Source organism: Arachis hypogaea, chromosome 19, assembly GCF_003086295.3.
Source record: "Arachis hypogaea cultivar Tifrunner chromosome 19, arahy.Tifrunner.gnm2.J5K5, whole genome shotgun sequence".
Classification (NCBI taxonomy): Eukaryota; Viridiplantae; Streptophyta; class Magnoliopsida; order Fabales; family Fabaceae; genus Arachis; species Arachis hypogaea.
The window spans coordinates 1,148,348-1,173,044 of NC_092054.1; the positions used below are offsets into that span (position 1 = coordinate 1,148,348).

The 24,697-nt window shown below is 31.6% G+C and overlaps 3 protein-coding genes across 5 annotated transcripts; all 3 read right to left on the minus strand.

The window, feature by feature from the left end:
• Positions 1-104: 104 nt before the first annotated feature.
• LOC112779551 (kelch repeat-containing protein At3g27220) lies at positions 105-3,170 on the minus strand. Its single transcript, XM_025823850.3, has 6 exons — positions 2,560-3,170; positions 1,979-2,208; positions 1,539-1,709; positions 1,274-1,379; positions 875-1,081; positions 105-589 (listed from the first exon to the last, which is right to left on the minus strand). The coding sequence occupies exons 1-6, from the start codon at positions 2,920-2,922 to the stop codon at positions 419-421; spliced, it is 1,248 nt and encodes a 415-aa protein (XP_025679635.1). The 5' UTR covers positions 2,923-3,170; the 3' UTR covers positions 105-418.
• Positions 3,171-4,269: 1,099 nt separating this feature from the next.
• LOC112775776 (uncharacterized membrane protein At1g16860) lies at positions 4,270-9,497 on the minus strand. Of its 3 annotated transcripts, XM_025819618.3 has the most exons (6): positions 9,091-9,472; positions 6,731-7,439; positions 6,456-6,577; positions 5,583-5,738; positions 4,873-5,084; positions 4,270-4,796 (listed from the first exon to the last, which is right to left on the minus strand). In XM_025819618.3, exons 2-6 carry the CDS (start codon positions 7,350-7,352, stop codon positions 4,604-4,606), a joined length of 1,305 nt encoding a protein of 434 aa, XP_025675403.1. In that variant the 5' UTR covers positions 7,353-7,439; positions 9,091-9,472; the 3' UTR covers positions 4,270-4,603. The 3 variants fall into 3 exon arrangements, with proteins under 3 accessions (XP_025675403.1, XP_025675401.1, XP_025675402.1); XM_025819616.3 differs by having other exon boundaries at positions 6,456-7,439; positions 9,091-9,497; XM_025819617.3 differs by having other exon boundaries at positions 6,456-7,439; positions 7,985-9,453.
• Positions 9,498-11,200: 1,703 nt separating this feature from the next.
• On the minus strand, positions 11,201-14,051 carry LOC112777397 (uncharacterized). The gene is made up of 5 exons (XM_025821752.2): positions 13,665-14,051; positions 13,120-13,337; positions 12,787-12,915; positions 12,074-12,205; positions 11,201-11,457 (listed from the first exon to the last, which is right to left on the minus strand). Exons 1-5 carry the CDS (start codon positions 13,987-13,989, stop codon positions 11,344-11,346), a joined length of 918 nt encoding a protein of 305 aa, XP_025677537.1. The 5' UTR covers positions 13,990-14,051; the 3' UTR covers positions 11,201-11,343.
• Positions 14,052-24,697: the final 10,646 nt, after the last annotated feature.

Here is a 24,697-nt window from a genome sequence, read left to right on the forward strand (position 1 = left end):
TACATTGATTTATAAGATCATGCACTAATCTGAGATTTTAGTTAGGTAATACTCCATAACTTCCCTTATAAGTAAAGGTTTCAACTTTCAAGTAAAACTAGGTGTTAAGGCAACAAGAAGCTTAGACACCTAAATAGGTGTCTCGGTAATATTTACTTGAATGTTCGGTGTCTTTAAACTCAAAACTATACTACATAAGTGAAAGGTATACAAAAGCCGAAAAGGTAAAAATTCTGAATTAAAAAAAAAAATAGGACTCTTAAAAACTATATTGTTGAATGAATTACAGTTACTTTCTAGGTGAATTACAACAATGAATATTCCAGTGACAAAGAATGTGTGTAATATTTTGGGGCTCTCAGCTTCTGCTGCAATTTGTGATCAGTAAGAGGATACTAAAGGTTTCCCCAGCAAGTGATCACACATTTAATTTTAATTTTGTTCTATACATCTCTCCAATGACTTTCTTCGGTGATGGATCATCAGGTCCTTTATCTCTCTGTCCTGAGGTGAAGTACAAATAACCATTCCAAAATCCAACTAGAGTGGTTTTCACTCGGAATGGCAATTTCCCAATCACTGACCACTTCTGCAAAATCAACAACAATGGAAATAAACAATCAGTTACAACTAAATATGATGCTCCTACTTGTAATTGAATTGTATTGTTATTTGCCTTCATTGTAGAATGCATATTCCCTCCATTCACGGATAATTTTGATATGAGTAAAACAACAATGGGGTATTTGTTGACATATGAATGAGAAGTTTGATATCAGAATGTAAAAGGATACACGCAAGTTATTGAATATGAACAAGTATGCATCAATATAGAAAAAAAATTCATAAGTTTCTGTAAAAGAGAAGTCCGTACCAAAGTATTCAAATTAAATTGGAATACTTCTCCATTTAAAACCATCTTCTTGGTTACAGGGTGCTTCTCTGTTGTGCCTCCAGAAATGACAATGGAGTTGTTTACAACCACCCAAGCAAATTCAATATGCGAGTTTGGTTTTGGCATTGATGGTAACGTTTTCCATTTCATCTCATCATCCAACATGTAAACATCACCATAGACTACCTGACATGAAATGGCAATAAACAGTGAGTGGTAGAGAGTGCCAAGGTATTTAAAAGAACAAAAATTTAAGAAATAAAAACCAGAATCGAAAATACATAAATTCAATATCTGCCTCATAGAATTCATGTCAAGGAGAACGATGTGTAGTGGTTATGACAATATGATCAGATCCACTAATAAAAACAACTTTACCTCTAGCCTGCGTGAGCACTTAAAAATAGGTGACCCTGGTTTGGCCATAAAATCACCTTCTTGACCACCAATAACATAAAGCCGGTCATCAACCACAACACAAGACCTAAAAGAATATATATTAACAATTAATAAACTGCACACAGTTGCATTCACACAAGAAAAATTCATATCTGTAAACCCTGATGTTATATGTGCATTGGATTCAAATGACATGCCTGTCATTTTTAACATCTAAAGTTTGCATGTTGGACAGTCCACAAACCTGTGAGGGCCTCCACGAGGAATGGGTATCTCACTTCTCCATTCTTTTTCTAACGGTTTTCCATCCTTCACAGCAAGACTCCAATGTTCTAATCCAGGTGTATGTCGATTTTCCTTACTGCCACCCATCACATGCAGTCTACCCCTCCAAAGTTGAGTTGCTGGCGCATATCTGTATATAATAATGTCAATGAACATGAGTACTGAATGACACTTACGACACTTTAAGATTCAGGGACTTAGCATCGGCATTTTCTTTCTCGATGGCAAACCTATAAAGTGCAAAATATAATGGCTCTACCTTTCTCAGAGGATGCATAAAGGACTACAGTATCAGAGAAATTATCTAGAATATTAAATTTTGCGCAACAATTCGAAACATGCTAAAAAGAAAGACTAGCAAGAAATGATAAAAGTGTTACAGTTCCACATGGTAGATACCTAGGGACAGGCAAGGGAGGCATATCCCTCCATTTCCTTGTTTTAGTGTCCAGCACAAATGTATGAGCCGTAGGACCTCTACACTGCGGTCCATACTGTCCAGTAACAATATATATGTATCTTCCATCCGTCACCATCCCCAAATGTGAGTGTGCCATTTCTTTTGGCATGGCAAAACTTTCTCCCCAAGTATTCGTGGTAAAATTATACACATCAACATGTGAATGTACCTGAAAAGTATGAACAATCAAAACATTTAGGCATACAAATCAGTAATGCCAACTATAGCCTGATCATAAAAATGCTAAAGCAACTTTGTGCATCAATGCTTGAACTCTGAATGATGTAATCAGGACCCTAAAAAAGCCTCGTTTTTCCCTATCTAATATGAAGCTCCATCCAACTAACTAACAAACTCCAACAACTGCAAGTAACTAACTAAAGTGCCAGCTCATCAAATTCCGTTAAGTGAATCTAACTGTAAATACTACAACTGAAAAAGAAAGTAACTAAACAAAGCAAGGCCACATTCGTTGAATTCAATTAAAAAAAAAAAAAAGAAAGAAAGAAAGAATGTTTACAAGATCAATGGTGCCGTAGCCAGCGAAGACGAAGAGAAGATCGTTGATCTGAATAGCGGCGCCGTCGAGACGAGGAACAGGAGCGGAAGCCATCTTCTGCCACTTCAATTGAGGAGCTGGCAAATCGGCGTAAGCCGCGGCCAGCACTCTTCCTTCTCCTCCAAAAGAAGAAGCAGCATCATTGTTGTGCTTTGCTATAGTAATGTTGGTGGTGGTGGGAACAATGAAATGGGAGGAGGAGGAAGAAGAAGAAGCAGAAGAAGAGAGCCAAAGGAAGTTGGCGACGAGGGCGAAACCTAAGAGGCCGACGCAGATAACAACGAGCTTGGCCGACCCAACCTTCACCGACGAAGCCCGAACCATAACTAACTAACTAACTAACTAACCATTCGCATCGAGATTTCAGATCTGTTATGATTGTTTTGGGGATTCAGACTCTCTTGCATAAACCATTTTACCAGCACGCGGTTTTCATCTCCAACATAGATTCCAATCTGTCAATACTATCTCATCTTACTGCTTTGGAATGCTTTGGAATTGGATCCTCTAAATTTTGAATTTACTTTAGAGAATAAAATTTGATCTCTCATCATTTGTTTTATAAGTGGACCAAGAGAAAATATGAGAGAAAAACTATTTAAAGGTGAAAGATCAAACTTTACTCTTTAAAGTGAAATTTAAAATTTAGAAGATCCAAATCCTACTGCTTTATTCATTGGACGGTGACAAATAAATTTACCAAAATTTATATTTTGGATAGATTATTTTTTAATAAAAAAATATTAATAAAGTCTTCTAAAATAAAAGATGTAATAGTACACTGTTTTTAAATTAATATCTATAATTAGGATTAAAAATTTCGTAATTTTTTTATTATTTTATTCTTTTATATATTTAAACCTCTTTCTGCCAACATACATGTATAGTTAAAACTTAAAAGTAGATGAAAATAAAATATTAAAAATAAAAGTATTATGTCAAATGTTTTTTATAGTTAATTTTTAGGGCAAATGATCATAATAAATTAATTGGGAATGAAATTTACTGGATTATAATTTTTGAAAATTGTATACGCAAATACATTTTTTATATAATTATAAAAATCGCCACAGAGGTTCTGTAAATCGCTACACTTCTTCAGCAGTTTCTTAGAGAGGGATAGCAATTTACGTGCATGGCTAATCCGCAGGACCTTTATTGCGATTTCATAGTTATTTACAGATTTTTTTTTTTTTTATGATTTTAGATATTTTATATTTGAGTGAATACCTCATCCGGTCCCTGACAATTACTTCAAAAGGATAACGAGGTCTCCAAAAAAAAAAAAACACCAAATCCGGTCCCTGATCTTTTTTTCTGGAACTGATTAGTCTTTGTATCAAAAAAAATAATATTGACTTTTTTTTTTGCACAGAGACCTCGTTGTCATTTCGAGGTAATTGTCAGAGGCTAGGTTGGTTTTTTTTTTGTCAATGACTTCGTTGTCTTTCGAGATAATTGTCAAGAGTTGTTTTGGGTTTTTCACTTTATTTTGTTAAATTTTGAATTTTTTAATTATTTTAATTTTTTCTTGTTTTAATATTTTGTTATAAAATTGACTAATTTATTAGAATGTTGGCTTAAAAAAGGCATTGGTTTCATAGACTTTTTCATTCGGTAACTCTAATCCACCACACACTGCAACAACTCAATGCAAATGCACAAAGAAAAAATCTGGAACACTTGAAAGCTTGTATTATATTTAGCAAGTTAGCATAATCACAATATGCTCATACATACATGTAAGAAACTAAATTTTCACATGCATCATCAAACATAACCAAAGTTTACAAAGCCTAGAAGAAAAAGCCTTAAAGCTATACAACAACTATAAAATGGAATTATAAAAGCACACAAATTTGTCATCTTAATCAATAATAATCTATAAAAGAGTGTATATATATTTATCCCACCACCACTAATAATAGAGGGTAAAAGAATACTTTTCTTCTAAGAACACCAATTAGATGATTCTGCAGTAACTTCCTTCTCAATTCACAAACTGTTAAACTGGTATGACATCGGTTTTCGACGTGTCTTCACATCTTAGAACGATGCCCTCGAGGCTAGCCGGGAAGATGCACCTGGCCCATTGGCAACCGGTAGTTATCGGCTCCGGCGGAGGAACAATCATAAGCACATTCTCATTCCTCTGCACAACCCCCATCACGCTTACCGTGCTTCCTTCTTTGATGTATCTGAATACAAATATTTTGAGCTTAGATTCAATAAGTACAACCAACCATGTCTTAACACAAAAGAAAAGTTTTTTACCCTTCTTCCAGGCGCATGATCCGGTCATCGCTTGAAAGATTTCGCTCTCCCAACCAACGGAGCAACTCCGGAGACAGTTCTTCTTTGGTTGGATTTACATTGATGAGAACCGAGTCATCAACGTAAGGGGTCACCCTTGCTCCGTGCCCCGTCTTAACCAGTGCTCTTAAACCAGATTGGAAATCCGAGATGTAAAAGTCAACCACACGCCTCTATCACATGTCACATGACATACACAGATATTCCAGTCAAAATGGTGAAAACAAAGTAATGTGTGACTCTTTTAGATTCAACACATGATATTAATGATACAAAAGTGGCTTAAGTTAACCCTATATTATAACATGAACTTCTCAATTAACAATGTCTTGGTTACTTCAACCAAGTAAACATAGTCAAAACAGAATACCATAAACAGATCAGTAAATATGATCTTACCAATATCAGTTTCAACTTTCAAAGCTATTAGAATCACTCAATAAGGGAGAGAAAAATACCACAACTGAAAAACCAATGCCTTACTCATCCTGAAGCATGATAATCTCAATAATTTAAAAACAATAATTAAAAAATATATTTTATATCACAAGGAGAAATATGGATTTGATGCCATGCCGATTAAGGCCTGAAAAGGACAAAAATTGTGTAAGCCAACAAAGTATTTAAATCCCATCATAACTAACCCAAATGATATTTTTTTAGTAACTCACTTCAAGCAATCTAAGGCCCCAGGTAAACCGGCGGTGTGTAGGATTGGCAGCTTTTGAATCCCATCCTCGATACTCATACAAACTTGTCGAGGTATATACACATCTAGGGACTTTCTGGAAGGATGACTCAAGAGGCACATTGCCGCAAGTAACAACCTTCATGTTTCATAGCCAAATGTATTTGATTACTATCGCTTCAAGCATATTATAATAGAAAATATATGAACAAGAAAAACTAATCAATGCACATTCACATAAATGGATGAAGCGAACAAGGAAAACATATACTACTTTGGGAAAAATGAGGCATGGGTGAAGTAGAATAGTTATGTTGTCATATTGACACACGAAATTCATCAAAGCACCCTAACATGGAACATAAAACAAAATGCTCTCATCTAAATATCATCCAAAACTCATTCAATGAAAAGAATTGGATTGTTTCGAACAAGTGAAAAGACTGAATGAAAGGCTTTCCATACATAATACAGTCCTCTAGTTTTCAACTATTAGTTACTAACATCTTGAAACAAATAATAAAGTTTCACTATTAATATGCATATTTACCGACATCTTACAAGTTAGTAGATTACATAACTAGTTCAAGTAATGCTATTTCCTAGGAGTATGATGATAGCCACAGCCGTCATGCAATTTCTAATGATTGAGAAATTAATTGGGTTCACAATCAAATATCCTTGTTATTAAACATTCACATCTTTAAGAACCACTGTTTGAATAGGAGAAAAGCTAAAAATACTTGAAAATCAGGTTAAGCATAATTTATTTAAAGCAAAATCAGAAAGGAATATATACACACAACACAAGAAGACACAATTTCCAGGACTAGCTAGGAAAAGAAGCAAAGCATACCCCGGAAACCTTCACAAATTGTCCATTTTTAGCAGTTCTGAGCTCGGAGTCCGGATAGTGAGCGATGAAACCCATAATAGCTCTTCTTCCCCAAAAAGTGTTCCAAGTGAAAGATGCAATAACTAAGCAAAAGAGAACCACAACCACAATAAGGAGGGTTGCATTGCTTACGGCTCCAAGAATAAAACCGCCAGCAATGAAACCCATCACAAAAAGCAGAATTAATAACCATAACATCGCCTTTGGAAAGTTCCTCCTGAAGGAATACTCATCACCTTGACTGAGAACCGTCACAGCTTGATTGTTAACTACAGCAGAACCTTGCATCTTCATGGAACCTGTCGCATCCAAAGGACCAGAGACTTTTCGAGGGGCCCCGGAAGAGTTTAGAGGGCCAGACGATATAGGCCCAGATGTAATAAGACCTGTCGTTGGAAGAACAGGAGTCAGAGGTCCAGAATTTTGACGCCCAATAGGTGTTACTCCACCTGACTGAGGACCTGAAGATTTTTTAACAGGTTCCCCATGCTTATTCAATGGTCCAGAATTGGATTTCTTTAGCGAAGTTGAACCAGGCATGCCCCCAGAAGTCATTGGACCTGAAGTATAGGCTGCCCGAGCAGCAGAATTGGGCTGGATTGGTCCAGAATGTGAACTGGCTCCTCCAAATGACCCCGTCCGACTAGGAGCACCAGTTATTGGTCCAGATTTCCGAGATTTGGAGCCATCAACCGGGATGTCAAACATTTTTCCCAATTCTCCTGACTTTTTTATGTCTCCACCAGTATATGGCATAGCCGTTGAGGTCATAGTTGGAGTCCTTTCTTTAGGCTGCTCCGGCCGGCCTGATACATAGAGGCCATTGCTGAGCTGATGAGATGGAATTCTGGAGCCCATCTGGAAGACGGTCTCTCAAGAACTCACACACAACAGTGTTACTGGAAGTTGGTGCCGAACAAGACAAGTCAATATGTCAACGAAATCCTGAAAGTTCAACCAATAAAATAATGTTAATAGCAAGAAGGATTAAGTATAATTCAACCAAAACCATCAGCTTGCAACAAGTTTTAATGCTTCATAATGGAAAGGTTACGAAACACGGCAATGTAAACTGATAAAAGAAAAGCCAACAAACAAATGAAGTTCATAAACATCATGATAGGAGCACGGCATAATGCACGAGGGATGATTACATCACTCAAGGGAACGCATAGCATTCCACATGTCATAGGCAACAAAAAAACATGAATGAACAATTCTCCCACATAAAAGCAAGCAAATTAAACAAGCGCTTTCCATCAGAGAAACAGCGTATAATTAAGTAAGACCAACTAAAGTATATGATATTCAACTTCCTAGCTTTATTCAACTTCCTAGCACCTTCAAAACATGTACTCACATACCAAGCTCCCCCATGGCATTAGCATAAGATCAATGCATCAACAGAATGAATAGGAAACACCCAAGAATATACATAATACATTTTATTTATGAGAATATACACAATAGATTCATAAATCAGTACACACCTACAAAATAGAGCACTGATACACATCTGTAAGCACACCACTCCATCAGTGTTTATTTATCAGAAGCCAACCCAAAACTTACATGCATCGTCAATCGAAAACTACACCAGATTTAGATTATTTAAAAAAAAAATGAAGGTGGGAATACTAAGACAAGTTTTTTAATATACAGAAAAGATCCCACTAGTAGAACAATTTTTTGAGGCACCAACAAATAAATTAAAATAAGCACCAAGGAACCTAAAGTCCGGAGCTATGTCTACTATGACATTGTTGTGGTACATCTTTTTCCCACAAAATCCTACAATATGTGAAAAGACCAACATCACACAACATCAGCATCCAAGAGAGTTGAAATGTTGAATATGACAACCCTATGTAAAGACAAAAGTCAAGCTTCTATTTTTCCAAGCTTTTGCCAATCTGTAAACCCGGAAACAAGACACCATGGATCCATTTATTCCAAATTTATATGGAACAAGTAAACCCTTTAGCCCTAAAATATTTTTTAATTCTAACTTGGCATTTAATTTGGGTAGAATAATGGATACCCCCAGAATTGAAAAATAAAAAACAAATATATTATAAAGGGGAAAAATAGAGAAAAGAAGCTTCCACTGCCATTTTCGCCATCAATCAAGCAGAAAAACCAGCACATAATACTATAAAATTGAATAAAACGAAAATTTTGAAGAAAAAATTAACTACTAATAATAACTCATAAAAGAGCACTGGAATCAAGCACATTGAACCCTATAAGACAAATTCGAAGCACACATCATTATTTTGAGCAAGAAGAAAGCAAAAGAACACGATCTAGAAGAAGATTGAGTTAGTGATCCCAAAGGCTTCTCTGAGTTCAGTATTACATAAGCAATGTGTCCATAAAAATTCAGACTTTAACAAGAGTTTTGCAGCTCTGAGGCACTTTCTCAACCCAAAAAACAAAATTTTCCAAGAAACAGGAAAAGGGCATGTTCCACATGTAGAAGTATTGCAGTAAAGAAGGAAAAATCAAGGGTACCAAGAAGGGAAAAAAGGGGGAATGTGAAGGATCTAAGTGTAAGGAAAATGGAAGAGAATGAGAAGGTTAAAAGAATTGATACCTGAAAGTGAAAGAGTAATTGGAGGTGAAATCTGGAGATTTGTTTGGAGTCAGAGGAGATTGTCCAACCAAATCAACAAGGATTCAAAAAGGGAAGCAAAAAATCTTAGTGAGTGTGAGTGAGAGTGAGAGTGTGCTGAGTGAGAAAGAGAGAAAGAGAGAGTGATGTGTGTGTGCTGTTATATATATGTTGGTGAGTCAGAATCACTCAACTCACTCGGAAAATCTAAGGTTGAATATTGTAGTTTGTAGAGTAGTAGTGTGTTGTTGTGTTTTGTGTGTGTTTTTCTACCAACGAGTCTGAGAGAGAGAGATTGAAGAGAGAGCCGCAACAAAATTGTGGCTTGTCTGGTTTCCCCAACTCAAGAAACAATCTTCATTCCAAACAAGAAACGTTTTTTTTGTTACAATATGGGAAATTTCTCGAGGGTAAATTTGTACTTTTACAAAAATAAAACTCAACCTTCTTTGTTTCTTGATCAAAGGAAGGAGTGAGGGTAACTTTCCAGGTTTTTTTTGTGCGAGAAAAAGACCAATAGATCCTTGACCTTTTGTCGCGCGGATATTTTCGTCTCTGACCATTAAAAAATACTTTTAAGTCCCTGACCTTCACAAAATTTGGACGGATCAGTCCCTCCGTCCAAATGCCTCTGTGAGGGACTGATCCGTCCAAATGCCTCCGTCAGGGATTGATCCGTCCAAATTTTGTGAAGGTCAGGGACTTAAAAGTATTTTTCAATGGTCAAAGACAAAAATGTCCGCATGGCAAAAGGTCAGGGACCTATTTGTCCTTTTCTCTTTTTGTGTGGTTAAAGAATATTTTGGATTTTATACTGTTATATATAAAATAATATATTCAATATGTTTGTTATATGGTGGAAACTCAAGTGCAGTCGACTTCACGTGAAGTTGATAGCTAAGAACCGTTAGATGATTTGACTTATTTGACTAAATTTTCATCTAACGGTTCTCAACTATCAACTTCACGTAAAGTCGACTACACCTGAGTTTTCACCTTGTTATATAATGACGATGATAGTATCAAAAAATTTATGATTATAAAATGTTATTTTATCAATTATATCAAATTTAAATATAAGTCCGTATATCGCACAAATTTAATACTAGTATATAAAGAAAGAGAGTAGTTTAAACTTTAAATCAGTCTATAATAAGAATCTAATCTTCAAAATTTTAAAATTTTTAAGGATTGATATTTTTTTTATTAAATAAACGATAAGAATTTATTTGTCTAATTTTTTTATCAAAATTTTGACGTGAAAATTAATATATTTAATAAAATAAAAAATTAAGAATTGATTTGGTAATTAAAATTTATTAAAGATTAAATGTTTTGAATAATTTTTTTAGAAACTGATTTGGTATGTTATTTTAAAATAGTGACATAGTTTTATTATATATTCGAGAAAATTGATTGAGATACTATACGTGAATATTTTGGTTATTATTCTTATAGTAGATATACGGAAAATAATTATACCTAAAAAGCTTTTATTAGAAAATAGTTATACTTAGATACAAATAAAAAAAGTTGGATTTGGATACGTAACTTCAAATTGGAAACTCCCTCTTATCTTTTGCACCAACGTGCATGCCCATTATCATCATTATCATTATTATTGCGTTCTTTAAATTTATACAAGATAGTTAAATCATTAATTGTTATTATTATTTTATATTTTTCATATATTGAATACATAAAAAATTTAAAATTTTCCTATTGTTATGTTTTTAAAATATATTCTTAAAATACAACATAATTAAATTATTATTATTATTATTACCTCCCTTTCTCTTTAGCATCCACCACATTTCAAAGAATCCAGACCAACTAACCGAACATACTCATATGGCTGCAATCATTGTTATATTCTAGATTTTTAGTATTTCAAACTAAACATTTAAAAAAAAAATAATAATGAAAAAAAAAAAAAAACCAAAAAGAAGGGAAACTTACTTTAGTAAGTAATAAACTAATAATACTAATTTCTGTAATCTTCTATTCATGTTAATGAAGTTTATCTATCTTTGGGTAAAAAGAACAATGATACTGATTTATATGGCTCAATCATTCATTTGATCAACAAGAATTGAACACAGGAATTCAAGCCTTCAAGCTTCTATTTTGTTTAATTTCATTAATAAATAAATAAAGGCCATGCCTAATACAATTACAACATATCAATTCTAATAATACAAGAGCCTAAGCCTATAATATGAATTCAAGCTTCTTTTATACAACTTTTAACTCTTTTAGCCATTGAGTATGCAGAGGGCATGGATCTGGCTTGCTTTGTGCCTTGGCTTTCTCAGAAAGAGAGTAAAACCAACCATTTCTCCATTTGAACTGCAGCCATAGAAAACATTGTTGTGAGTTAGTTAGTAACCTTAGTGTGTAAATAATAGTTAGTGACACTCAAATGTGTTGTAATCATTTGAATAAAGCTTAGCTTTTTGCTGAGTTTTCACTTCATGACTGACTCAAAAGAAGGATAGTTGTGTTGTATCACACATTCTAGCAAAGTGGTACTAGGGTTCTATATAGGGTGAATTGCAGTTTATCCTCCTAAACTTTACATACTCTGCATTTTAGCTCCTAAACGTTAAAAATGTGCCTTTACCCAAATTAAATGCAGGATAGCCCTTAAACTTAGTATTTGTGGAAATCAATGCCCTAAACTTTCTAAGTATGCAACTTTGACACATTGAACTTTGTTTGCGATGGATGGAGAAATTGTCAACAGGGTAAAGCTGTGCATGAAAAAATTCTGGGGATGATTTACATATTTTTTAAGTTTTTTTTTTTTTTTTTATAAGTATGTTTTTAAAGTTTATGAGATAAAGGATACATGGCAGAAAGTTTAAGGAGGTGACAAGTGTATTACCCTTACATTATCCAAAAAACAAATGTAATACGCCTTTGGTATACGAACTGAATATTAATTCAATTAGTTATATTATACCTCCTTAACTGCCGTGGGAAAGTGGGCAACAGCCCGAGAATATGCACATAAGCGGTCTTCCATGGCTTCTTCAAATGTTAATCCTTTTTCATTTGCTGCAGCTGATGCTAATTCTGCTACAAGGCTAGAAAACTGAAAGTGTAGATATCAAAGTCAGTGCTGATTGTATACTTTTTCAGTTCAATACATCATACATATTAGCTCAAAATATTCACTATTTTTTTTTTTACTACTCTTGTTTTATTTGTGTGGGAACGTGGCCTGCCTTTTATGCCACAATTTTTAGGTAAATCTAAAAACACAGTTCTTATGCATATTTATTTGTAGCTCTAGAATTTCATATGATGGTGCAAAGTAGCATGCTGTTCGGCATCAGCAAATCCATTATGGACACAGACTCTTAGACTCCACGACAAACCCAAAATCATAAATCTATTTCTCTTTCTTTCTTTTTTTACAATTTACACTGATTGCAATCACCAACTAGCTGATTCTGATGAACAACTACACAATTTTATTCTACACATGACATGTGCTAAGACTCTCAAAATTCATAATCAAGACAGCTTTAATGATTAAATTAATTAGAAAAAAGTTTGAGAAAATATCAATTGCAAAACTTACTTCAGAGCCTAAGATCCTGTGTTCCATTCTCATCCCCTGCCCTTTATTATCTTTGGTTAAAAGATATCATAAATAAATAAATAACTTACTTCAGAGCGGAATTCCTTCTCCACGACACCTACAGAAACGCCACCATGACGTGCTCCAACAAGCATGACCGAGCAAATCCATATTAGCTTCTCTAACATCTGTTTCTCAAATGCTTCCTTGCCAAGAACCTGGCTTTTGAGACAAAGATCAGCATCTGATATTTCATCACACTATCAAATGTGCAAATATTTCGTTTTAATTTCAATCTTTAAGAAAACCAACCAACCAACCAAAGTTAGCGGGAGAAAAAAAAGCTTAACCCAACCAAAATTATAATATAATACATGATAATTGAACAAGAGACGCCTCAAACTTAAACTCATGATGAATACCATGCAAGAGAGGCCTCCAGCATGTAACCTTTCAGCTACGGCAGGAGCCCACTTGCCATATGCAGCTGTCAATCCTTCGGGGTTGGTATCGGTCTTGCCATCAATCGGCGTCTCTCCAAGCTTTGAAATAGCAAAATAAGCCAACACCTGGTTAGCATCACTCAACCCTTTGCTCTCAAGCCATGGCTCAATCATCCCATTCTGGAAAAACACCAAATCTGCTCCACCATCATCAACCCATCAATCCACATGATGAAAACCATCATCAAAGCACAAGCAAGCAAGCAAAAAAAACCAACATTGCGAAAGAAAATAAAATAGGAAAAGTAACATCCTTAATACATAACAAAAAGTTAGACTTCAAGGGTGCGTTTAGTAGCTGGAACATAATACAAATAGTTGGTGTGCATCTATAAAAACAGGGACACAAAGCTTCTGCATTGCTACAATCATCAAACACTTGGTGTGCATATCAATGTCCAATTTCAATGTACCTCAAATAACCAAATGGTGAAGCGTGAAAGACTGAAAGGATAAAACTTTACCGTTCCATCTAGAAGGAGGAGTGGATTGAAGAACAGCTTCAAGGTCATCGTTCCTAGTGCAGACCAAAATGGGTCCTTGGAAGTCGAAAGGGACAGATTCCCCTCTCCGTACGAGGATGTCTTGGCCGGTGCCCATGTCCAGCAAGGCCCTGCCGACCCTTCCTCCGCCCACTATAACGGCCGGAGCCACCTTTGTGATGGTGGTGGTGGCGGGAATCCGAGATGCCATGGTGGCGCAGATTCTGAATCTGAAGGGTGTTGATGGTTTTGAAGTGAAGGAAGAAAGTGGATGGGTGAGAGCGGAGAAAGAGCGTGAAGTGGCCATAGCTAAAAGCTAAAAGCTATTAACTACTTAACTCTCTAGTAAACAATTAAGATTCTTATGATTATATATATATATATATATATATATATATATATATTTTTTTTTATTTGATTAATTATTATTATTATTCTTATTGTTGTGTGATTTATATATTCTAGTCATAGCAGAAAAGAGTAGTAGTCGCTGTAAAAGTGTTTTGTTTTGTTTGGTTTTGAGAGGAATAGAGAGTTCCATTTGTCACTATTATGATTTAGGAGCCAGACACTTACAAATATTTTTATATATTACTTATATATTTCATTTATTTAGTTGTTGAAGCTACGGATGAGAGAATAATTTATTTTTATTTTTAGGAAATTTAGTGATTAATAAAAGGGCTTAGTTAGTAGGACTTGAAGAAGTGAGTCATGTCAGCTTATGAGCCAATTCGAACTCGACTCATTAATAGTTTGATAAGCTGAACTTGTGAGTTGGTGAGCCGAACTTGACTTAGATTTGAACTCATGAATTAAATGAGACGAGCTTGAGTTTGGATAAGTTCAGCTCATTAGCTCGTGAACGGTCTTGATTATATATAATAGTAATATATAATTTTACATATATATTAATGTTTTTAATAGTTTAAAATTTTATAGTCATTTTTTATATATAATTTTGATATAGGACATAAATAAAAAATTTATAATTAATAGATAGATAATATATTAAATTTATTTTTTAATATTTTTTAATATATATAAGTTATAATTTATTGATATAGAATTATAAACTATGTTCCTATTATTTGAGCCAACTCGTGAGCTTTTGTTGAGCCAAGTTTGAGCTTACGAAATAGGCTCAATTGTTAATGAGTCGAGCCGTGAGATAACCTTAATTTTCGTGAGTCGAGCTTGAATTTGATCTAGCTCGACTCAACTCGTCTTACTTCCAACCCTATTAGTTAGTAATTGGAAAATATTTTTTAAGTATTGTTAAATGTTATGTATTTATTAATATTTTATATTAGATATCAAAGAATACCAATACAAATCGACACAAATGAACTAGGATTTGTATCTCTTAAGTTTTAACCATCTCTCTCGAATTTAGGGGTGTTCATTAATCGGATTCGATTCGCATATCCGCGGTATTTATTTGGATCCGATCCGAAAATTGCCAACATCAATCCGATCCGCAAGGTTATCAGATCTGATCTGCAAGGTTGTTGGATCAGATTGCGGATTTCATGTAGGTATCTGCATATCGACAGATCCACAAAAAATAAATAAAAAAATAAGTAAATATTCTTTTTATGTTTTATTTCAATTAATAATGATCATATATGTTGTATTATTTTATTTTTATTATTTAAAAAAGTATGTTTAATAATATTTTAAGAGTAAATATGTTTAAAAGAGTAGAAAAATAGTGTTTCATTGATACTTTTAAATAAAAATAAGTTTTTAAAATATTTATGTATTTTGCGGATATATCAGATCGAATCCAAACTTAAAAGTTACAGATATTAAATCCAATCCGATCCGATAATTTTAGTGCGAATTGGATCAAAATTTTGTCCATATCCGATTCAATTCGATCCGCGTTCACCTCTACTTGAATTCGATACTCATTGGAGAATGAGAATAACGCTCAAACCAAAAAAATATTAGATATTAAAGAATAAAAACGAAATAGTATAATTTTATACAAAGATAATTTTTGTCGTCGACTTTTTTTTTTCAATTTGTGTTATTTACTTTTGGACAAATAAATAAAAGTGTAATAAGATAGATTTTTTTTGTGACTAGTGTAATAAGATAGATAGGTTTGTGAAAACTTTTAGGGAATTTATAATTTTTTTAAATAATTATAATTTTTAAAATTATTTACAATAATATCTAAACCACAAACATTTATTTTAAATAAACTAATGAGTTGAGTCAGTTGACTACTTAATTAGCACAAGTATTGCAAATTTGCAATGTTATACCGAACATATTATTCTCAATCTTCCATAATCATATAAATTGCAACACTTAACGTTTGTTTGGGCGCCCATTATTCTGTTAAAAAAAATCTTTTTTCAATGAAAAATATTTTTTTTTATTTTTTAGTGTGTTTGACAAATTTTTAGTAGTAAAAGTAAAAGAACTAGAAAAATAAAAAAAAAAATTTTTGAGAAGCTGTAATTTATATCTTTTTTTAAAATATCTTTTTTTCTTAAAAAAATATTTTTTATGTAATAAATAAACAAAAAAGTACTTTTATATTGTTATACCCAAACATAATTGATAGATAAAATGGTCTTTTTGCATGAGATATCCAAACATAAAATTACTTTTATTTTTCCATAAGATCTTTTGAAAAAAGATGACTCAAAAAAAATCTTTTTTTAGAAACTCACCCAAACAAACCCTTATATGTCTTTAAAAAATTACAACGTAATATAAAATTCATCATTCTCAGTCTTCCATCCCATTCTTCCAAAACTATAAGTTTTGCGATTTTTCATGGACTTTTTTGTCTTTAGAAATCTATAAGTATTACAAAATATTTTCATGGATATTTACTTGGTATTTTATTTTCCTTAAAGATCTATATTATATAATATAAGTCTTTTACAAAATTTTTAAGAAACCTAATTATCTTATTATTACTATTAATAAAATGAATAAATTGTACATATAGTAGAGAGTTTCATAAAGAGTATGTCACATGACCAAATTTTGTAGCCAATATAAGAAAAAATAACATAAAATAGAATAATCCTTACAAAGTATTAGTCATCTAAGTTTTTTTCATAAAAAATACATTGTACTAAAAAGAAATTAATATTTTTAAAAATTTTAATTTTGACAAATATCCTAAGAAGCTTACTTTTCAAATACCTACCTTGTCAATTCTCATACACATATAATTAACACATATTTTATTATTACCACAAAATTATAATGTGGCCCATATTTTAACATCCTAATAATAACTCTTGTTTAATAATAAACACTATTGGAAACATTTCAAGTGCATCGGGGAGTACTGGTGCACCAGTTATTTTAACCGTTGATTTCAATTAATATATATTATAGAAAAAGTTTAGGGAGCCAGCAATTTTTGTGTTTTCTGGCCAGCACTTAACCATCAAAACAAAAGTGAGTAATCTTCTACCATTAGATATAATCTCACACTATTAAAAACACTGATGGTTACAAAATACCAAAATTACTGACCCCCTAGCATTCCTCTATATTATATATATTTTTTATAATTCAGATCAACGGTTAAAATAATTGGAGCACCGATACTCCCAGTGGACTTAAAATGTTTCCAACACTATTCTTCAAATACTTACAAAGTATGAGAGATAGAACTTGTCTTTCACAGTAGTGGAGGTTCCATCATCCAGAAATCACTATGCTCCGATCCTTTACGGGGGAGGTTCCATCTTCACAAACCTTAGTTTTTTTTGCACCATTATTGGTTGTCATTAATAGTGATAGTGATTCTCTATTTTTCATTTTCACTACTCGTCAATCCAATGAAGCTGGAACACACTAATAAGGAGCTAGTGAAGAAGTTTAGTCCACTACGTAATATATAAGGATGAAAAATTCGAATTTGCATGGTTATCACATATTGTACGGCACAAAAACTAACCCTATATATTTCTATCTAAGGATGAAATTATAGGCAATGCCTATCACATATTCTTTTTTTTATGGGTGTGCATGAGTCGGGTGAAATCGGGTTTGATGTGACTCAAATTCGACTCGAAATATATACCGGGTCTATTTATTAGACCCAAATTCGGCCCTAAACTCGATGAAATCTATACATTTTCGGGCCACAATTATACCGGGTAAAAACTAGGTAAGAACCGAACCATTAACATTACATTACCTTGATACCTTCTTATAAGCTAGCATGTGAAAATATCCAAATTTCCAAGACTCCAACCATTATTTGACATGGTAAAATTCACTTAGAAAAATATAACAAGAACCAACTATTTTCTAAAACTAAAGTATAACCATAATCAATACTAATATTGTCCAATCACACCAAATATTTAAATCAATATAAATAACACAATATTATCCATTAGTCTAAAATTTTATGCATTTTAAACATAAAAGTGTAAAATATTAACTTATAATCTTATAATAACTAATAACACAGAATATTAAGATTTATAATACTTAAATTTCACATAAGAATAGCCATCATCCATCACTAATAACACAAAATATTAATTGTGTATGATGACCGGGTCACCGGACCGATTTCGGGTGACCTGAGCCATGATCCGGACCCGACCCGAAATAATGACCGGTCTATTTTTTAGACCCTTATCCGGCCCTAGACCTGATGCAATCACACAAAAATAGCCCCTAAAATGTTTGGGGCGGGTCGGACCATGCACACCCTACTTTTTCTTACTTTTTCATTTGACAATGATGATTTTCTTTTTAATAAATCACTCAATTCAGTTCTAATATATGACTGCGGGACGTTGAGATAGGAGTATAAAAATACAAAATAATATTTAACAAATGAGATATGAATAAAAATATTATATTCAAATATATTAAATTAGTGTATTTTATGTTAATTCTAATAAAAAATTATAAAAATTTAATAAAAAACACAATTTATTTTTTTTTTTTTTATTATTTTTATTAATTTTTATAATTATATATATTTTTTAAATTTTTTGAATAAAAAATAGAATAAATTAGATTTTGATAATTTGTTCTGCTTGAGAGCTAAAAAAAATTGATCTTATTATATATAATGTATCAATGTTATAAAAACTGAACCGATCATTATTGATAAAATTAAAAATTCAAAAGTTTAATTGAAGTTTAATTAAAATTAAATTAAATATAATAAAATAATATATTAATATATAAAATATATTATTTTTTGTATTATATTATTTAAACTGATTGATGGCTAAACAATTACACTAATTAATCAATATTTTTATTTTTTTTAATTAATTTGTTGTCAATTAAACATTTTACTAAACCGAATTAATTGATCAATTTGATGATCGATTTTCGATTAATCTGATTGACCTAGCAAATTCAATTCGATTTGCAAATTTATAATATGTACACATTATTGTTTATATATTATATTTTTCTATATGTGAAAGAAGATATTATATATTAAATTATGTCATGTAAATTAATTAAAAATTAATCATTAAATAATTAATTATTTATATAAAATATACATTAAAATACGAAATATATATTAAAAAATTATAAAGTAACACACATATATATATAAGTATAAAAAGGTTGATTTTCGATATGTACATATATTTTTGTTATATATTTATAGATTATTGAATAAAATATGGCAAAGTTCAATAATAAAAAATAAAATATATCAAAGTAAATAAGAAAAGAAGAAGCTAGAATTTGATTAAAAAAATGTCAGTCATAATAGTAGACGATTCGTCTCCATTCTCAAATTGCATTTGCATTGGATGCATGTTTCTTTTTCTATTGCCTCAATTTACAGACAAAATAAATGTATTTTATATTTAAACGACAAACTTGTTACCATCAAAGGTTAGTTGTAATAACATTATATATATACCATGCATGTAAAGTCAATTTAAATCACAATCATCAAAATATATGAAGATTTAATTTTGATGGGTATGCTGTTTACATAAATATTTTACACATATATTTAAAAAAACTTAAAGTATTAAGAGCCAACACTATTTAGCCAATGATTGAATATTATATTAAAAAAGTTATTTAAAACTAGAAATTAGAGTTAAATCTCAATTTGGCCCCTGAAATTTGGTCAGATGCTCAGAATGATCTCCACAAATTTGTTGGCCTCAATTAGAACCCTCAAATTTATAATTGTGGCTCCAACTTACCACTGCGATCATCTCCGTCACCGGAATGCTGATCTAGCGCAAGTGCATGACATGGTGGACACTACTTAAACGACGGCGCATTAGTTTCGCGCTCAAACCCTTTGAAAACCATACAGTGTAAGGGTTTTCTTGATATTTTGCAACTTATGATCGTCCTAGCGGAAAGAAAGAGAGTTTTAACCGACAAAAAACTGAAACGACGTGGTTTCTAAAGGATTTGAACGCAAAACCAATGCGGCGTCGTTTAAGTAGTGTCCACCATAATGTAATTGTATCAAATCAGCATTCTACTGACGAAGATGATCGCAGGAGACAAGCCAGAGCCATAATTACAAATTTGGGGGGTCTAATTGAGGCCAACGAAATTGTGAGGGTCATTCTGAGTATCGGACTAAATTTCAGGGCCAAATTGAGATTTAACTCCAACAAAAACATCTAAAACTCAAATAAAAACAATATTTGAAAATAAACAGAGTAAAACTAATTTAGAATATAAAATATATAATTTAAAATTTAGAATTTAATCAATAGCAAGACAATATAAAATCCAAATAAATTAAATTCACTCAAGTAAAAAAAGAACATTTAAGAGTGAACTAAAATAAAACTAATTTATAATATAAAATTTAATATTTATAATTTAAAATTTAGTACTTATAATTTAAAATTTGAAATTGTTCACTGGAATTAACAAGGGGACAACATAAAATCCAAACTAATTAAATTCATATAACACATTATATTCAAATTAATCTCTTTTTTACAATCATTTTTTTTTTACTGAAAAGAAAAAATAACAAAAAAAATGCCTCAAAATATGTGGTGGTGGTGTAATTATAGTTTTGTTGGTGTGTTGTCAACGTAATGGCAGCGAAGCAGCAAAGGCTATAAATATCATAAGCCACTCCTTTTTGGGAACCCATATCCTCCAGCCACTTTTATTTTAGACTTTTCCTTTTATACTTTTATGCTCTACAAGAAAAAAAAAAGTGCTCTTTTTCCGTTTCTCACGTGTTTTAAATTTTTATTATTTAAATCATATTACATTACTAAATACTAAATATTTTGACATCAATAAACTATTATTTAAATCAAGTTGGATTAGTCTAGTGATTAATTTATTAGTTTGTTTAAGTAAATATTAATTATTTAAATTTCACATTTTACATGCAGCAATATGTTAGTCAACGACAAACTCTTAAATAAAGTTCTAATTCGTGACGAATTAGTCATTAATTTATTAGATTAGAGATACCCTAAAAAAAAAACTGTCATTTCCATTATATTAATTATACTCTAAACTCAAATCATTAACTAGATTTTATTAACTTCGTCAATAAACTAGTTGTTTCACTTATTTTTTGGTCAATTTCGACAAGTAATGTTAAAATAAATTTGTATCAAGATCTCAAATATCAAAAAGCAGGTATGACTCGTCTGAAAAAGAATAAACTTAACTAAAAAATTACTTAATTACAATGTCAAAGCAATTTTATATCAAAATTATTAGTAATAGAATAATAAGAAAATAAACAATTAAATAAAGAAAACAATGAAAGGGTAAAATATTGATTAAAGCAAAGTAATAAGAAAATAAATGACAATAAATCAAATAAGCAAAAGAAAACAAGTTAAAAATTGATTTTTAACACTCACATGCACTTGCACTCTATGTTCTTCTGTTGTGTTGTAGAGACTTAAAATTTTATGAGTTTATGTAATGATCTAGTCATCTAGTGTTCTAATTGATTGAAGTCCTCGAATTCTTCCACATTTTTTACTATTTATAGGTCATAAAAATAGACTTGTCATAAAGTATGTTGTCTACTATCTTACTTACCATAAAGTATGTTGTCCACATTTTTTAAATATACTATCAAAATTAAAAGTTGTATTTTGTCCTTTTATTTTAATCTAGCCTTTTTTTTAGGTTTGTATCCTCATGTAAAACCTTATGAATTTGTTGTGGTATTTATCTTTAAGACAATGTGACATTTAGCCTTCTATGACAACACAATGTTTAACAGTACTTTAACTACTGATTATGTTCATGGCTTAATACATCTTACTGTAACAGTGATTCCGATTAATTTGGAACATTTGATGGTTTGTTTGGTCTTAATCTTAAAAAACCAAATGCAAACATCTATTCTCATTCAAGGCATTCAATTCATTACACCATGACATATTAACAGAATTTGGTTTACTCGGAACTACATAACAAACAACAAAGGATCACATTAATGACAACTAGCACAAACATGAAAATTATTAGCAGTTTCAATGCTTTAACTTCAGCTTCCAAGTTGTCCAATCTCCATGCCACCTTCAACCTCCATTCATCATAGTCACTTTCAACCTGCAAATCAGTCCCATAATCTTTCTTTGTTCCACCTTCGGCCACCCCTTCATAGTCATTATCGTCGACTCACTTAAAGTAATTGCAGTGACCGCCCTTTTGCAAATTCAAAAATCAGAAAACAAAAAATTGAAAAAAATCCAACAACACAAAACAAGATGAAAAACCTTTAACTTTTTTCACAACACTCACCCGGTACCTTGGACATGCATGAAATAGTCTATTTGGATTATTTGCTATCCCAGATTTTTGTTATCACAGCCTTAAACCCACAGAAACATGATTCCTCATGAGTTTTCCTCCTAGTTCGCATTGAAACGCTGGAACTATTACTGCCATTCGACAGAAACGACACATCACCACCACGACCTCCGTTTCCTGCCTCCATCCTCGCCGCAAACCAGCAATTTCAAGGTCTACCCAAGCATATGGCCCCCTGATTGTTGAACGCGACGTATTTATCGTCGAATTTAGGATTAGGGTTCAAACACTAAGGGACTGATTTGAACGGTTTTCACAACTACCTTGTCAGCAATAGTAGGACCCACGTAGGCGTCTGTCACGGTGGCAGTTAACGTCACACGTCAGCAGACGTTAGCTAACTCATCGAGGGAGATGACGGAAGGATGAACGTGATTAACTCGGATATCTTTTGGGGATTATTTTGATTAAGTTTATCTTTCAGGGACTAAAATGGAGATCGAGATATTTTTCAAGGACGATTTTGAATATTAACTCTTAAAAATTGACTTCTAACACTGACATGCACTTGTACTATATGTTTTTCTGTTGCGTTGCGGAGATTGAAAATTTTATGAGTTTATGTGATGATTTAGTGTTCTAATTGATTGAAGTCCTCGAACTCTTCCACATTTTTTACTATTTATAGGTCATAAAAATAGACTTGTCATAAAGTATGTTGTCCACTATCTTACTTTCGATTTCGATACTTCTTGTACCATTTTTCTCCGATATTAACTCACCCATGTTTGATTCTTGTAATCGAAATTATTGAGAGTCAAAACATCCCTAATCAAAAAATCTATTTTTTTTATACCAACACTAGTTAATGATTTAAAAATCCTTCTAACTTTCTCTTTTTTATCTCAAGAACTCTTCACCACTATAACAACAATAATCACAATCATAATTATCAGAATTGATTAAGAAATCAATTTGATATAAGGTATCAGATTATTAAGTTGGGAGTTTAACTAGTAAATTACTCATCGAACTATTTAAATCAAAATTAATTAGTTTAAGATATTAAAAATCTAATTGAATTTCATTCATGTACAGAATGTATATCAAGGGAAAAGATGGCATAATGATGTGGTGGCTCATCCTTAATAACATGTCTTTTTTTAATGAGCGTTACACTCTCCTACTTTACTCAAATCATATTTTCGCCTATAATATAGTATATGAAAAAAGATGTACTAAAAATAATTGATTTTATAAAATATATTTGGCAATCAATATATAAGTGTCAAATTGTTAAAGTATCCTCCCTCAATAGTTAATAATCATGAAAAGAAAAAAAAAATTAACAAAAAATATCTTTAGACATTCTTTTAAAAATTATTGACCTAATCTTTTAAACCAATTCTTTTAAAAAAATGACCGTCAAAAATTCTTTTAAACCAATTTTTTATTTTTCAAATAAGTGACCTAATTTTTTCATCAATTACTCTTTTTTTATGTATTAGGCCAAAGTTTTTGAAAGTTATATTCTCTAGCTTCTTTGAACTCTCAAATTTAAATAATAACCCTTTTTTTATTTTTAAAGTAGTCTTTTAAATTCATAATTTTTATCATTTTAATTTTTTAAATATAAAATTTATTATACTAATTTTTAAAATTTAGATATGATTATATTAGTATTTGGACCTTTTTAAATATTGGGTCAGCAAACAAAATATTAAACTAGTTTTGACTTATCATCTTAGATATAAGACTAAACAGCATCGTTTTATTTTGACACTTAAATAAGACAAAACAAAAAAACAAAAAAAAATTCATATGATGTGCAAACTTTTATTTTTTCTCATTCTCTAAAACGACATCATTTTTTATCTTATTTAAGTACCAAAACGAACAAACATCGTTTAACCTTAAATCTAATGTGACAAGTTAGAGTTAGTTTGACATTTTGTTGGTTTACTTAAAACTAAAAAAGGTTAAAAAATAAATATGATATCTGAAACTCTAAAAATAAATCTCAAATATCAATATAATAAATCTTGAATTTGAAGAACTAAAATAATAAAAATCATAAATCTCATAAACGCCAACAAATTTTTTTTTTATTTTTTATTTTTATAGCATAGCACCTCCCTTCCAACTCCCAACAACTAACTTCCCCCTATGGTGAGTAGTTGGGGTAATAATGGTGTTTTTATGATGGAAATTGGGATTATGTTCATTTTAATCTCTTGTTTCTTTTTTCATAAGAATGACGGTGC